Genomic DNA, 16,387 nt, shown 5'->3' on the forward strand with positions numbered 1-16,387 from the left:
TGGATATTTTTTGAAAGAATATAATATTTTTAGATTAAACTCTTGTCTTTAAAATGAGGTCTTGTTTATTAAATTATTAAATTCGGTCGACATTAAAAGTTAGGGACGATGAGCAACATTAAAAAGAAAGCACAGCTGATTCATATGTTTTTCATAATCTTTCATTACGTCTTCTATATGACCAACTACAAAAAAATTAATTACATTATATTACTCCTCGAAATAAAATGTTCCATTTTAGACATTTTTCTAAAACCATAAATTCGGGGAGATAATTGCGTTTATAAATTAAAATGATACTATTCTATATATATATAGGAAAAAGACAATATGTTTAGCAATACTTCACAGGTATATTTATTATCCTTCCTGATTTTATTATTTCATACATTGTGGATAGTAAATTAAAAAAAATTAGATTAAATTGTAACAATAGTTCAGGGGAGATGTATACATATAATGACAATTGTTAATGCAATATTTCAAACTTTGATAAAACTCATAAAAAAAAAGATTAACGTACATATCATTTGAGATTGTACTGTGTAATAAATATAATTATATTATATATATATACGAAAATTTTACATACTACAGAATATTATTATGAAATTATAAAGTTCGATGCATTATGGGTTAACAAAAACAGTTCAAAATGATTTGTAATAATTGTAGAGATAAGAGAGGAAAGACTATTTAAAGTATTATGAAAGATAATTTGTGAAATAGCATTTTTGTTATTGACACTTTTTTCAATGTTTATTATGAATTAAAGGAGAAATTGGTTTAATTTGTACGTTTTAATGAACATATTTCATAATGCTTCTGCATTTAAAAATTGAAATATTTAGAATTTTACAATGATTTATAGACTTGATATAATCATTTGATCTATCAATACTAAATTGTATATTTTATTTTTACGTATCATCACATATTATGATTGATACAAAAATTTTCGTGCGTTACTATCAAGAAAGTAGTTTAGAGAATGTGATACGGAATTCCTTTGAAAGTTAATCCTAACATGATTGTGATTCGAGGTGTAGAAATGCTAAATATGAAAAAAATTATTGCGCATTGTAAGTTTAATAGGATGCCATTGCATAAATAAAATTGTGTTATCAATTTTCACCTTATATTTCTGATAGTGACGTATTTTCTATAGAGTAAATATTATTATTATTCTTCGACTACTTTGTCTATCGGTAAGTATACACGAAAGAACAATGGTATTTTACGTGAAAAATAATTTTCATCGAACTAATCTTAAAAACAGATTATTACTGTGCAGTTTCCGACATATTTCATATTTATCAGATAATGTGGATATATAACTACATATCTATGGAAAATTTGAATACAAGTTCTTATACATACATATATATATATATATATATATATATATATATATACACATATATATATATATACACATATATATACATATATATATACACATATATATATATATACATATATAAAATCTATTTAACAATACTTAACGTATTACGTATCAGATAGTTCCTGATAACGAGCATACATCATTTTCTTTACACAATCCTTATACGTATCCCCGGGTAGAGCACTATAAGATGATGATTTAGCCCCTAAACCCGCAGTAGGAACTCGTCTTTCTGCTTCAATGATACTCGTTCTACCTTGATTTGATTTACCAAGGCCCATTCCTTCACTCCACCCCATCTTTTGTAATAATTTATTGCCAACATTATCCGAGCCAATACCTGTCCTTGTAGGTTCTTCATAAGAAACAGATATGTCTTCCACTCTGGTTTTTAAATATTTTTCTTTTAATTTATTAGGTTGTGGAGGTTCCGGTTCACCATACTTGGCTCGCCTTTCTTTAGCCCTATCTCGATACTTATTGTTTCTTTGTTGAGGGTCGTTTGGATCTAAACCACGCACCTGATACCAATTTTCTAAGTTTTGTTTATGAAGATCTGATAATTGTTGATGCCGAAGCAAAGCTTCTTTGCTCGGGAATTGTCGTTTGCAAAGTAAACAAGCTAGTTTGCTCCAATCCGTATGTTGCCTTTCTTCTTGTTGGACATCCTCAATTTCCTCTTCTGTGTCGCTTCCACCACCATAAGCAGCTACTAAACCGTTATTTCCACTGGGATCCTCATCTTCGTGATATGGATTTGTAAGGGCTTTCTTTTCCAATATAGCATAACCAGCGTCGGCTGCACCACTTCCTACACCTTGATTACCATCAGCTCCAGTGAATTCTGAATTCCAATTACTTTTGGCATTTTCTTTCTTTTGATTTAAAGTTTTTGCCCAACGTTCCATATCCTTTGCTATTTTCTTTGCAACCTTTACTTTGTCCTGTTTACTATCTTTTTTCTTACTTTCATCCTCCTTCAACACATCTTGAGTTGTGGTTGTTGAAGATGGGGTAGCTTGACTCATGACTGTTGTAGCCGAATCGGTACTACTAGCGGTTGCTGTTATCGTAGTTCCACTCGTAGTAGCAGTACCTGTTGTTGGGGTAACGCTTGTGGTTGTCTGAAAAGAAAATTTATATTATAAATATTATTGACGTATCAAGCTTATCTATCTATCTATGTATATATGTATATATATAAAATGCATTACCTTCGCTGGTTGGTAGGAGAATGATTCTGCATCCCAATAAAGAAATTGTTGCGTGTGGCTATTGTAATAGTATTGTGAGTTAGGATCATAATACAATCCTGTACTCGGATCATAATAATAACCTGAAGATTCGTCATAGTGATAGGTGCTGACATCAGGCACTGAATAAACTTTTCCATCATTTGCATGAGCAGGCACTCTTCCACTTGCTAAAGTTGTGCTAGTTGGTGCAGTAGGAGTTGGTCTGCCTTTCATTTCATCTGCATCGCCTATCTTTCTGGATGCTTGCAGCTGTTGTATAGCAGACTGAGCCACTGCAGCAGCTGCATTTACTCGGTCCGTTTGGTTCAACGAAGGTAATGTAATAGCTGTTCCTTGCATTATCTGATTCTGATAGTACTGTGTATAATACTGAAGATAATGAGCTTTTTGTGCTGGTGTTTTGGCATATAAATTGGCACTATATTCTGCCAATTGAGCTACATCATCCAAGGTGTACCTTTGCGACTGATTATCATTAGACTTCCATGCATTCGTATTATTAATTTGATGTAACTTGCAATATGCAATTTCTACTTTCCTACCGTCAACGACTAATCCTTGTTTCGTGAGCGCTGTATGTAAATACATTGCGTCCACAACGTTACCCATTTCTAAATAACAAACACCTCTTGATGTGTTTGTCAGAGAATCTCGTCCGATACGTATACTCCTAATTGGCATCGATGACAGATTTTTCATCGCTTGGAGAACCGAATCTTCAGTGGTTAACACGTCTAGTCCTCTAAGGAGAACGGTATTGGTAGGATGCGGACTAATTTCATCGCTACCTTCTCCACCTTCTTCGCTTTCTGCTCGTGAAGCAGAACATTTGAAACATGTTTCACGTCTTTTGAAATTATGTGCTCCACACTGTAGGAAAATTCATAAGACGAATTTATTGCATACAAATATTTTTACATGTCTTTTAAGTGAAATTAATACTCATTACCTTTACACAATGCCAATCTTGTGTATTCTTTGCAGGTGGTTTATCCACATGACAATCCTTCGGTATACTGTACTGCATTAATGCACGGTATTGATCCTGTAGCATCAGGACTCCCTGAAACAGAGAATTTCAGTGTTATCCCGTCCAACGTCATCCGAAGGCCTCCGTTTAACCCGTAAACTTTCTTCTTGGTTGACGAAATTATAGTTTTCTACTTCATAGCTTTCCGTCTCGAACGAACAGCAAACAAAATGCCGTGGGCTTATTATGTGGGCCATTCCACGCGACTTGTTGCTTTATTTTTTGTTACTACATACGGACGCTACTATATACGTTCGATATACATACGCGTATAAGTTTGTTGCCAAAACTAGATCTTTGCATTATAGAAAAAAAAGGGAAAAACAAAAAAAAAAGAAAAAAAAAGAAAGAAAGACCGACAAAATGCACATTGAAATAATAATAATCTCTTATGAAAGAATGCATTGTTGATTGCGCATCGGCAGTCAATAATAGCGTACCAGACAATTTTGCATCGTTAGGAGAAGTTTTCCTTTTTATCGATCTTATTATATTATATACGAAAGAGTATATAGTAATGTTCACATGTATTTAAAATGTGACGATCAATCGAAAAGGTAATATCTTTTGAAATGTATGAAAAAAGTAATAATCCAAACTATTGAACTTGGAAGCTAATGATAAGCCTAAGAGTTAAACGTGTTTCTCAAGTCATGTAAATATTGTTCATTATGCAAAGCAACTATCTACTTATCCTTGTGCCTTCCATATATATAAAAATTTGCGACATATTTCGATTAATACGAATAGGATAATATGAGGCAGATGGAAGGCGATTCTTCTCCTATCAATGAGAGAAATAGACTAATGCATTATTATTGAATGCCGACGTACATTTGAAAAATACTAACGTAAGCTGATTCATAGATAATTAATCATATTTGTGACAAATATGCACACAAGCATATATATACACTATATATACATACATACATATACATATATGTATATATACACACATATATATACACTTTTAGAATTTAAGACGACTGGAATGACCCTCCTCCAATCTTCATTGTTAGTCCACAAACTTTTATGAGAGATGGAGGATAGGTAAAAGCACGCGTCGCGAGCCTTTCTATAAAAATTAATCCGATAGACGTAATAGCGAGCCAGTTAAGAAAAGTCTGCAAAGTGGGGCTCCTAGATAAATAATTAGATATGGTAGATTGAAGTAGCCTTTGAGATAGGTGCACAGCCATGGCCGTGGGGAAGGCCAAGGACCGCGTTACCGTGCCTTGCCGCCACGGGGCGTCGGTGGCACGCGAACAACACATCGGTTGGGTATGTGGACTGAACTTCTTTCTACCTGTTTCATCTCCATCCACCGTGCAGCCTCCTGAGTCGCGTTAAACTCGACGAATGCAAAACCTCGCGAAGCACCTATACAGAGCAAATACACACATATCCAAAGTTAATCCACGTTTTGCCTGGAGATCTCTACTCTGAGAGGGCAGGCAATCACAGCACCAACCATTGACAGACTCTTTCGAACGAAGTGTTTCTTCGCTTCGTCCCTTCGTTTTCTTTTCCATTTACCTAAAGCTCAGCAGATCGAATTCTATCTGCATGACGAAAGACTTCACCGATACTCGAATCGTTTAACGCAACATGAATTTTGCTTTCAAACATCAGCCCTACCGAAATTCATTTTTTGTTCTTCCATTTCTTTTTCCTTATTTTCTTTTTTCTCTTTCGCGATTATTAACTCGACAAAATTAGAAAGAAATAAAAGTTAAAAGAAACTTTTTTGACGATATGTACAAACACACACAGAAGAAGATAGCTTTAATTATTCTCTATTGTTTTTCCTCTACATAATAATTTATATAAAAATTATTAAATCTACCCGATTTCAACTGATTTACTGAATTGGTTGGTAATCATTAAGTTTATATTATATGAATATTCAAATAATTTTTTGATGAAAAATTTATATAGTTCAATGAGCTGAACTACGATGAGTTGATTTTCTTCGATCTATCCTTCCTGCATGTGTCATGAACTTACCTTTGCATTATGAGTAGAAAAAAATCGATTCATGAATCAGTCATGAATCAATTGCAGATTTTACTGCTTTTGATAATATATGAATGATATGGAAAATGTTATGCCTGAATAAGTGAGCATCACTTATAGTCTTTCAAATTTAGTAAAATTATAATATCAACATCACAAAACAAAATTTTATCTCCATATAGAAGATATAATACAAAAATTATAGAAATTTAATCGGAATTTATTATTCCTATCATATCTGTATACCATGAAGATAGCTGTTGAGATATAGTTCTAATGACACTCAAAGAAATATTCCGAAATTGAACTCGTGATACGAATATACATTTTACGAAGGGAACGATACAAGATAATAAATAAACAATAATTACCTGTATCTTTTTTCCGAATAAGCCTGATGTCCTTTGGCATGAGACCACAGTTGAGGATGTCTTGCCGCACCTGTGATACACACATCATAATAATAACAGTGATGTATGTTCTCTAACACCGACTCACAAGTGGCCACAATCTTGGGCCGCTAAGTTGACAACCTACGTCATTTTCAGTAATATGCTGCGCGAGCCCTCGAATCATTATGGTGTTGTTGGGAGATTGAGATTTGTAGTGGATGCCTTCCATGGACGAGCCATAAGCACGACCATGGTCATGATCAAAGTCCAAACTTTCACGACTGTGGTCATCATCGCGATCCCTATCTCTGTCCTCTCTTTTCCCTCTACGTTCTCTATCCCTATCCCTGTCCCTATCCCTTCTTGATCGTTCTCTGTCCCTATCACGATCCCTGTCCCGATCACGGTCACGATCCCGCTCTGTAGAATCTCTATCTCTTTGCCTTCCATAACGATCTTCTCGATCTCTATAACTACGGTCTCTATCATCCCTGCTACGATCTCTCCTATCTCTCGAACGATCTCTTTCGCGGTCTCTGTCTCTTCCACGATGATTTCTGTAATCTGGACTACGATGATCTCTATCACGATGATCTGAATCACGGTGCTCTCCATAATCAGGTGATCGATTGCTTCCATAGTCATTACGGTAATCGTAATCAGAAGTATGCCCTCTTCTTTCTGGTCCATAACCTGGCTCCCAAGGATCAATGTTGTTGCTATACATGTTGCTCGTACATTTACCACACCACTAAAACAGATGAAAGAATTTCAAAACAAATTTTATCAATATATAATTCAGAATAAATTAAAAATTAATTATTTGAAAGTAATAAACAATAGCTTAATAACTAAATAAAATTAAAATTAAATCTCAAAGAAATATAAAAATATGTAAAAGGTATGTGAACATTCCTGATTAATTAGAAAAAATGTTATACATTTGTGAAACATTTCATTATTATGTTGTTGGAAAAAATTTGTGGCAAGAGAAATGACAGAGATAATCCTAAAATTACATGAACATATTTAGACAAATCTTGTATAGAGAAAGGAAGCTTTATCGCACGCCACGATTGATGTGGGTCGCAAGATTGAATTAATATGTACTTACCAATAAATTTATAACCCTTCTATCCTTATAGCTGCAGTTTAGATTTGACGATAAATGATTTAAATGACGTTGTAGGTCTCGGAAAATCCTTTCTTCTTTTCGTCGGCAGAAATTTTAAATAAATCGTTCAAGATACAGTATGACGCGCACAATGGCGTGGTTGATCTTCTTCATCCAAGAAACATGGCGGTTCTCCCAGGAACAACGAACTCCATACGTGTTCTGAGCACGTATTCAGTTCAATCACGAAAAGAGCGATAGATGTCGCGTTTTCGAGAATATACAATGTTGAACTTCCCGCGGCGTTTTCAAGAATATATAAATATAAATTCGAAGACGAATTAATTGATCCACGTATGTATTAAATTCATTCGAAGGCGATGTTTCGCAATAAATTTAATTGCACTATATCTTCCGTTTATTTCTATATTTCAAATTATAGCAAAATTGTGTCGCATTACGCACGTTGATTTCCGATAAAAAGTATCGATGTGCGCATGTGCGTTCAAGCCACCATTTTGTCGAGAACTCTATTGGACGGTATTATTTCGCGCCCGATTCGTTGTCAACGATTACGTCATTAAAATTACAGGTATTTATTCTCATTCAATTTTTGGAATTATTTTCTTTCTTGTGTATATATATATATACGTATATATATATAATATTACTTTCCTAATGAATAATTATGTTCTAACGGATGATGTTATTTTCTATCGGGAGTGTCATAAAAAAAAAATTTGGAATATTTATCTCGACTATAATTTGATGTGCTAACATTATAATTTTGTAACTATATGGATGAAAATTATTGCGTTCGACGTATCTGAATTGAAATTTATTCTCGAAACCGTGTTATTTTTTTAAATAAGATAATATCTTCTGTTACTACTCCACGTCGATAATAATGGAATCATATCTGACCGATGTAACAGAAGTTACTTCTATTTATGGACACAAGATGGAGCCATAATTTCGGACTTCCAGTGTAACGCTTGTTTTCCTTCCATAATTTTGACGACGCCTCTAGTATCGACTATTTAATTTGATGCAATATTTCCAAACAATTTACGACAAACAATCGATCGGTCAAGCGACCGAACCAGATTAATTACATCACTTAATCCATACTTCGTAGTTTATGTACGGAACGGCAAACTTTTTATCGATTTATCTCTCGTATCGACAATGAATATTCATCGTATGAATTTTTGAAGAAACATTCAATGAAAATGCAAAGTAATACCGAAGTCAGATTGAATGAGATAGAAAAACAGAATTATTAACAAAGATGTCCTTTACTTTCCATCGATTGTTATTCTCATTCCAAACGATATTACGTAGTTTGTTTTCAAAACGAAAGCGAATAAAAACGAGAAGAAGAAAGAGAGAAAGATAAAGGTTATTTTTTCCCCGGTAGGATTCTATATCGAAGCATGTGGACACATACATATACATTCACGCAAATGTTATCCTGGCAGGTCGGTTTACTCTGTTTCCGTTTAAAGTACAGTTACTCTGGGTTCTTGTGGATTCGCCCAAAGTCGAGGAAGGGCGCGCAAGTACACGAAGAGAGAATGCGATGAGTGCGTAGAGGTAGTAGTGATGTTGTTGGTAGTAGTGATATCGGTGGGTGGTGGTGGTGGTGGTGGTGATGATGATGATGGTGGTGGTGGTGGTCGTCGGTGGTTGCCGGTGCAAGCAGAGTAGGACGGGCCGGAAAGGCTGCCTCGCACACGTACGCACGTAGAACCAACTGGAGTTGCATCCTATTGTTTATGTGTGTATGAGTGTGTCGTTGCTCGATTATATACATACATATTGGGGGCTTTTCCTGGGGAATATGAAGGCGTGGAAGCGAGCGAGCGAGAGAGTAAGAGAGATAGAAAGAGGGTAATGCGTGAGAGACGTAACGAGGTAGGAGAGAGAGAGAGATGATGCGAGCGTGTCTTGCGCAACTAGTTCGACGCAGACAGTTCGTCTATATACTTGGTTCAACGACCACCGCCCTGGTCTTGTCCAACCCTAAAGTACCGGGAGCTCCGTTCGGGAGATAGGGAGAGAGAAAGAGTAGGAAGGGGAGAGAAAGAGGGAGGGAGGGAGAGAGAGAGAGAGAGAGAGAGAGAGAGAGAGAGAGTAGAAGGGCGTCGATGGGTTCGCCGGGTTGAGGAGAGGGTTGGTACGAATCTAGGGAGGAGATGCCGGGTGGGGGTGAGAGAGAGGGAAAACAGCCAGGCGAGGTCTCAAGTCCGTCGGCCCACGGGCCAGTTCCGTCTCGAGCCCAGGGGTAGAAGAGCTACTGGTCGCTTGTCTGCTCCCTTCTTTCGCTATAGTTTCATTTCTTTCCGTTTTAGTTCCTCTTCAGTTCCGATTGACTGACGTATACATATATATAGACATATATATACATATACATATATTACATACATAAAAAAAAAGGAAGAGCATATGGATATATAAAAGATATATATGTACACGTGGGGACGTATATACGTATATGTACGTTTGTAACACACGCGCGCGCGCATCACACACTTTGGGAAACGTATAATGTTGTACGCCGGTTAAAGAAAAAGAAAAAAAAAAATAATAATAAAAAGAACGGGGTAAGAAAAGGGCGCGTGAATGTATCACCATCGATTTCTTTCTTAATTTACGTGGTTGAATTTACGGGTACGATTTCGGTAACATCGTGACAGTTCGTCGTCGTCCTCGTCGTCGTCGTCGTCGTCTCGTATCGTTGTTAATATATGCGGACACACCCCCGCGCGCAACTGCGTATTCTTACAAGTCCTGTACGTCGTAAAGGTGTACCGTCTCACGTAGTACCTGCGTCTTCTATCCATCCAATGCTCCTACATCGATTGCAGATCGCTTGAGTTTTAGGAACGTAATTGTCGTAACCAGGTATGTATCGATAAATGCATTGTCTTCATCCAATGTCTTTTGTTGTGTTTGTTATCTATTCGATTTCGATGTCTATGTTACACGTCTTAGTGATCATACATTCATACATGTTTTTCTTTCGAGGTTAGTTTGATTAACGAATTGATTTTTTCCAAGAGATTTTTCAAGTTAAAGAGATGATACATCTCTTTCCAGATATAAGAAAGTACAGTGTGCATGACTTATTTTAGATCAAATTTCATTAGCAACCTGTTAAAACATTGTCATGATGTATTATCAAATACCTCACAGTACGATATAGGTTTGTAATCTATAGTTTATTTTTATCACGTATATGATATGGATATAAAAAAGGTATTAAAGGTATTATTATGTCAAGGAAAGACGGCAGAAAAGATGGGAATATCTTTGTAACGTGCGATACGTTGAAACGAGTCGGCGAGAAAACGAAATTTGATTTCCTTTCGTACTTTTATCACCGAAACATAAAGCGACCGCGATGACGATTAGTCTTGTTCTTACTCATGGCCAGTTCCAAACCGCCTCTTGTCAGCTGATTGAAATCGATAATGGTAAGCCTCGGCTCGGTGGGTCGTCTTGTCGGAGCTTGCACCCTGTCGAGCGGTGCCCCGGGGCTCCGGAACCTGTAGCTCTGGTACCTGCACTCGTCGACGCCCGTCGTTCCACTTCCACTTCCTATTCCAATTCCGCTTTCGGTTCCAGTTCCAATCGCAATTTCAGCCCGGCTCATACGCGTGCCACTCATCGATCGGTAACGAGCGCTCGGGAGCGGCTCCGTATCCTCCCGGAAGTAACTGAAAGTCGAACCCCACAATTTTAATAATGACGAAGGTGATGGTGATTCGAAACGACGAAGAAACTATATTCGGATCGATCGATCTCATTTTCCTGTTCTCTTCCTTCACTAGGACATGATTTACGTACTCGTGAATACTTGCTAGATGCAAAGGAGCTGGTGTTCTGGCCATTCTAGAACGTGGCTGCCTTGATACATGATGGCTCTGACGAGATCGTCGGTTGCGTTTATTCGACGGTTGATCCGGAAGTCCACAGGGTATCAAACCGGTTAACTTGTAATATTCCAGAAATACTCGTGCGAGATTTCGACCGAGTCTGTAGTCTGTTGTTATAATCGATAGTTAAGGACGAACATTTGTATTTTTCCTTGTTTCTTACTCTTTATCCTATTGTCTATTCAAAGTCAAGGACAAGGCCGTTCGTTTGTGTTACATCGAAAGGATACAACTCTCTTCTGTATATGGTAAAATAGCCGGTGTTCCCTTCTTACAATAGCCATACATTGATACTTGTATGGTATAGCAGTTGACGTGTTCTTTTAGAATGGAACACAGATATCGACGAGCTGTTCCACCTTTGTGAGGATCTTGATTATACATCGTGTTTCCTAGGTCGTAGTCCTCCGTGTGTTGAGCGAGCAACTTTGGTAGAACGATGTGTCTCTCGTACCTAAGAGGCTGGCAGCCGTGGAGTTAGATTATGACAGGCAAAAATGAGGATCGTATACAAAAAAGTTTCATAATTTACTCGCAAACTATTCGTTCTCGTTTGAAGAATGATTAGAGTTACCTATATACGTCTTCGTACGTGTTCCCATAAACGAAGACTCCCGTTGCGTTTGTATGTGCATGTAGATCCAAAACGCAATCTAATGGCGTATGCGTGTTCTTATCTAGAGATTCTAACATCGATTTGGTTGCCGATAACGTTGGATGGATCCATTCTGATATACGATTCCAATTTCGATTCAAGTCCATGCCCATCAACGTAGATCTGTCGTAATATTAGCGTACGTTCGTAAGTATTCGAAAATAAATTTTATTGTTACGATGATACGCTGATATAATTACCTGTAATTACCGAAGAAAACTCCATCGGGATTGATCATTGGCACAATTTTAAATATCACGTAATGCCTGAGCACTTGAGCTATCGGATGAGTACTAACTAAAAAATCCATGAGACCCTGACAAACAAACGAGGACGGTGATTCGCCTGGATGAATTCTCGCAAGAATCACGACCACTTTCCTAGTTAATTCCCTATCGTTATCCGTATCGGATTTTATGGTGATCAATTCGACCTTCCTCTTCTGAATCGATGTGGCTAAAGTTTCTCTGTGAACATAAGCTATTCTGGTGCTGAGATTATTCAGATGTCCGAGGTACCGATTGTAAGAATACGGATAAGTTAAAGCGAATTGGTAGACCTCGTCTTCTCGATCAAAAGCGAACGCGAAACTAAGCACATAGTGATTCTGATGTTGCGGTGATTTGTAATAAAAAAGCTGAAAAAATAAGTTTTACAAAGGCACGTTAAATGACATTAAATTCTCAGAGCAAAATGCGAGCGTAGCTCGTACCTGATCCCGTGGTATCCTTTGCCATTTTGGTCTTCCGGTGCTCTTAACTAACGGTGCCATACCAATTCGAAAGAGATTCGTGCTCCTCGATATGTTCACTATGTTGAATATAACACGCTGATTGGATCTTACGTTGTCAACGGTGAAGTTAAACCACAAGCGAAGCCGTGGGCTGCAGGTATCCGGTCTTATGAAGAGATCGTACTCGAACTCTGAAACGAGATCCACTCGACCCAAGTTACCGGTTTCGAACGAGGCATCGAAACAGATGTGTCCCTTCTTTGCCTTCCCACTGTGACCGGGTGGACGTATTACAAGTTTATTTACGTTTCCCAAACCACCTTCGGCATCACTGTCCTCGCTCTCTGAAACCAATTTTATTTTCAACTTATTGTATCGATATATTTTCCTCGATTTACGAAGATCATCGTTAGGAAGTGACCGATATCATATGTAATGAAAATTCTTTGAAACTCGTTTTGTTGTTTTTTGTTTGTTTGTTGTTGTTTTTTTTTTTTTTTTTTTTTTTTTTTTAACGATGAAAGATCACACGCAATTGAAGTCGTCATCTAACCGGCTCTTTGATAGAGACTGGTGTGCTCTAAAGGATCGCGTCCTTCCCCGTGAAAGGCCATTAGCCGCGCGAATAAGCTCTGTTACGGTTATCCAGCTGCTAGCAAACACGGCGAAAGACTGAACGTTTCGAGCAACTCGAAAAGCATGCTAAGGTGTTACCCGCCTACCTACCAATCTACGTGATAACGAGAAACACCGATCTCAGTTTGGATTTCAAGCTAAACGGCTGATCCTCACGTTGCCTCTCGTGTTCGTGCTTATAACAAAAAAAGAATCTGGTAAGTTCGTGATTTCGCGTGGGTGATTCCAGTCAGGGCAGATCATTCCGTCATGGATTCTCGCGTGGCTGCCAGGCGTCAACCGATCTCCTTTCTCGTTCGAGACCTCTCGACGGGGCTATCTTGTTTCTTGGTGAGAAGGTTAAAGTAAAAGTCGTTTCAAGTCACGTGATTTACGACGATCCTAATCATAGCGATAGAAAGGCGAAGAAGCTATCGAATGGAGAGACGTTGGAGTATGTGAGCAAGGATACATACTTTAACGTGTTTCCGTGACTCAAAGTTGTTTCTTTGTTTAAAACATTTTCACGTTTCAAGAGGATTCTCGTGTAGGAACGGCTTAAATACACCTGTTTCTTTTATTTTTATATCGTATAATCAAGTCGTCTCGTTAAAAGAACCACCGATTATCGATTTTAATCATAAACTTCTAATATTAGGAGTGCACTTAATTTTAATAACTTCTTCAAAATGAAAATAATAAGTATTATATGAATTTTCTAGTCCGGCTTTATTCTATGTTATAAAAAAAATGAAATGAAAATTCTAATTCTGTTTAGAAAAAACTCTATCATTAGAATATAGACACAGGAATCGCCAATCTATTTCTATCGAATAATAGGAGACGTAAATGTTACGGTCGATGACGATAGTGTTTGAGGTCAGTGTCTGTAATCTTGACGGAGGAAATAGGAAGAGCTAAGGGTAGTTCGTTGGGTTATAGCATTCTTGCGTCAAGACCTCGCGATACAATTGTCAATAATTCACGAAGAAAGCTAAAAAGGTACGATAACATCTACGTATTTGATATAATGGTATACGGCTGGACGGTGACTTCGTCTTCGTAGAAATCAAGCGATACTTCCCGACAGGTGTTTTAAAATTTTCAAAGAATTTAGATCAATTCTCGAAAGTATATAGCATTTGATACAGGATCGCGTGTATTATACCAATTTTAAACTTCCTATCTTGATTATTTACAAAAGATTGTTTATATCTTGAATGAAGCTATTCTGGATGTCAGGTTTTATCACCAACGATCTAAAATTATTTTAGCAATACGAGACTCGAGGTTTAGACCTCGACGATTTGATAGAACAATTTCGTCGACGATATTTGCGTGGATATTTCATCACTATGTATGCACGAGCGAAAGTAGTTGCCAAATGTCAGGGTGCAATGGGTGGAGCACGTGACCGTATCAACCGATGATCCTCCTCGCGTGACCCTCTCGACGGCTTCACACTCTCTCCCTCTTTCTCTTTCGCTCCTCAATTCGATCGATCTCTTCTAGTTAAGGATTCCATCTGAGATCCTTTCCTTCCTTCCTTATATTCATCGAACAGGAGAAGAATAGACAGGCGACGGAGTACGTGTTATGGTGCCGTCACGAAACATGCGATCGAAGCTCGAATTTTCATAATCTCGGAAAAGTGATGATCGCATGCGTACGTACCAGTTTCTTCATCGTCGGACATTTCGGCAACTGTTGTCGAGAGTCTCCTATACCGAACTGGACTACGCGAGCAAACAGACTTGGCGACACTATGTCCACCCAGGATCAACGACGGTTTCCTTGGTTCTGTTAAATCGATACACGAACCTCTGTGTTATCCGTTATCTAGATTGTTTCCTTTCGTAAATCATCTGTGTGTCCCTTAAAACGTAGATATAGATAGATACGGTATAAACTTATTACCTTTCTTACTTTCATCTGACTGTATAAAGATCATAAGTAAAATAATTGACAAAGTTTGGTCAGTATGTCAGTGCTAACCCATTCGATCGTATCACCATTGATGACTCTTTCCTGATAAATCTCATAGATCGAGTTACAAAGATTAAATATACAGATTAAGTATACACATGTAGAGACTTGAACATATGTCCTCTCTTTGGATTAGTTGTCCTAAAGCTATTCTATTACTCGAACCCTTTTGAACTTTTATAATAGGCTTCTGATCCTTTGGAGAAACCATTTTATTTCTATCTAGAATCTATATTTTAATACAACAATTATCATTAAATTTCATTTCAAAAATATTCTATTACAATCCCATTATTTTGGACGCGCGTTCAAAATAACGAATTAGAGATTTTCGGTTTAATAATAAGGCAAGAAATTAATACGATATCTTTGGCAAACGCGAAAGAATCATTTGAGAATCACTGATACAATTTACAGATTACCTTCGTACAGTCTGCGCCTTTTGCAGATGCGCGAGATAATCTTCGAAGAAAGCGCGTGAAGTTTCGTCCATCGTATTTGCGTAGAAAGAAAGAGAGCGGGAGAGAGGGAGGGGAGGAGTGGGGGAAGGAGGAAAAGGGGTGAAAAAGCTCGAGAGTAAAGCGATGTTGAACATTATGCGCATGCGTGTAGTCTGAAGTAACCCTCGGAGTAGGGAGACTTCAGCGCAAACGGGTGAAATACACGATATAGGGTGCAGGAAGGGAAAACAGAGAAAGAAAGAGAGAAAGAGAGAGAGAGAGAGAGAGAGTCTGCGTAGGTGTAGAGACACGGAGCCCAGAGCTCTGAGGTAGCATGACATTTTTCTGGACTAGCTGTGTCGTTGGTAGTTCCTGGTTGGCTGTCGACTGCCCTCTTCCCCTGAGCTTTGCCTGGGATTCCCTGGTGAATGCTTCTCTCCTCCTCCTTCCCCTCTCCTGCCCCCTTACCCCCACCTCTCTCTCTCTCTCTCTCTTCGCCAATTCGGAATATCCATGTGTTGGTACGTTTCGTTTCACACACGCGAGAGTGAATGACTGGTAGAACGCGGGAGATCGATATTCGAAACCCCTCTGCTGTCTGATGCTTCCCCTCCTGGCAGAGTCGGCGAGTCCAGTGGCGTAGGAAGAAAGGAACGAGGGCTCGTGAGCGGGTGCAACCAACTCGATGTAGCGTTGAATCCGAGCGAAAGTATCAGGACAAAGAGTAAAATGTGGCCGTCGTAAATTGAACTTTACTTGAGAACGTATTGTTACGATTTATTCGTTGCGTTAGAACACAGA

The 16,387-nt window shown here is 38.0% G+C and overlaps 3 protein-coding genes across 4 annotated transcripts in view; 1 reads left to right on the forward strand and 2 right to left on the reverse strand.

Annotated features, from left to right (window-relative positions):
• Positions 1-331: 331 nt before the first annotated feature.
• LOC127064389 (RNA-binding protein 5-like) lies at positions 332-7,408 on the reverse strand. Of its 2 annotated transcripts, XM_050995371.1 has the most exons (7): positions 7,217-7,408; positions 6,248-6,853; positions 6,082-6,151; positions 5,001-5,074; positions 3,611-3,724; positions 2,620-3,531; positions 332-2,529 (listed from the first exon to the last, which is right to left on the reverse strand). In XM_050995371.1, the coding sequence occupies exons 2-7, from the start codon at positions 6,827-6,829 to the stop codon at positions 1,510-1,512; spliced, it is 2,772 nt and encodes a 923-aa protein (XP_050851328.1). In that variant the 5' UTR covers positions 6,830-6,853; positions 7,217-7,408; the 3' UTR covers positions 332-1,509. The 2 variants fall into 2 exon arrangements, with proteins under 2 accessions (XP_050851328.1, XP_050851329.1); XM_050995372.1 differs by lacking the exons at positions 5,001-5,074; positions 7,217-7,408 and having other exon boundaries at positions 6,248-6,396.
• A 2,050-nt stretch (positions 7,409-9,458) lies between these two features.
• LOC127064401 (ELAV-like protein 1) overlaps positions 9,459-16,387 on the forward strand; it is a 42,237-nt gene continuing 35,308 nt past the window's right edge. The window contains exon 1 of the mRNA XM_050995417.1: positions 9,459-10,123. The gene's annotated coding sequence lies outside the window, so the exon portion shown is untranslated. The remainder of the gene's footprint in view (positions 10,124-16,387) is intronic.
• LOC127064392 (cytosolic carboxypeptidase 6) lies at positions 10,177-13,159 on the reverse strand. Its single transcript, XM_050995399.1, has 7 exons — positions 13,099-13,159; positions 12,525-12,889; positions 12,013-12,449; positions 11,732-11,935; positions 11,388-11,611; positions 11,069-11,264; positions 10,177-10,938 (listed from the first exon to the last, which is right to left on the reverse strand). The coding sequence occupies exons 1-7, from the start codon at positions 13,157-13,159 to the stop codon at positions 10,599-10,601; spliced, it is 1,827 nt and encodes a 608-aa protein (XP_050851356.1). The 3' UTR covers positions 10,177-10,598.

This window comes from Vespula vulgaris, chromosome 6, assembly GCF_905475345.1.
Source record: "Vespula vulgaris chromosome 6, iyVesVulg1.1, whole genome shotgun sequence".
Lineage (NCBI taxonomy): Eukaryota > Metazoa > Arthropoda > Insecta > Hymenoptera > Vespidae > Vespula > Vespula vulgaris.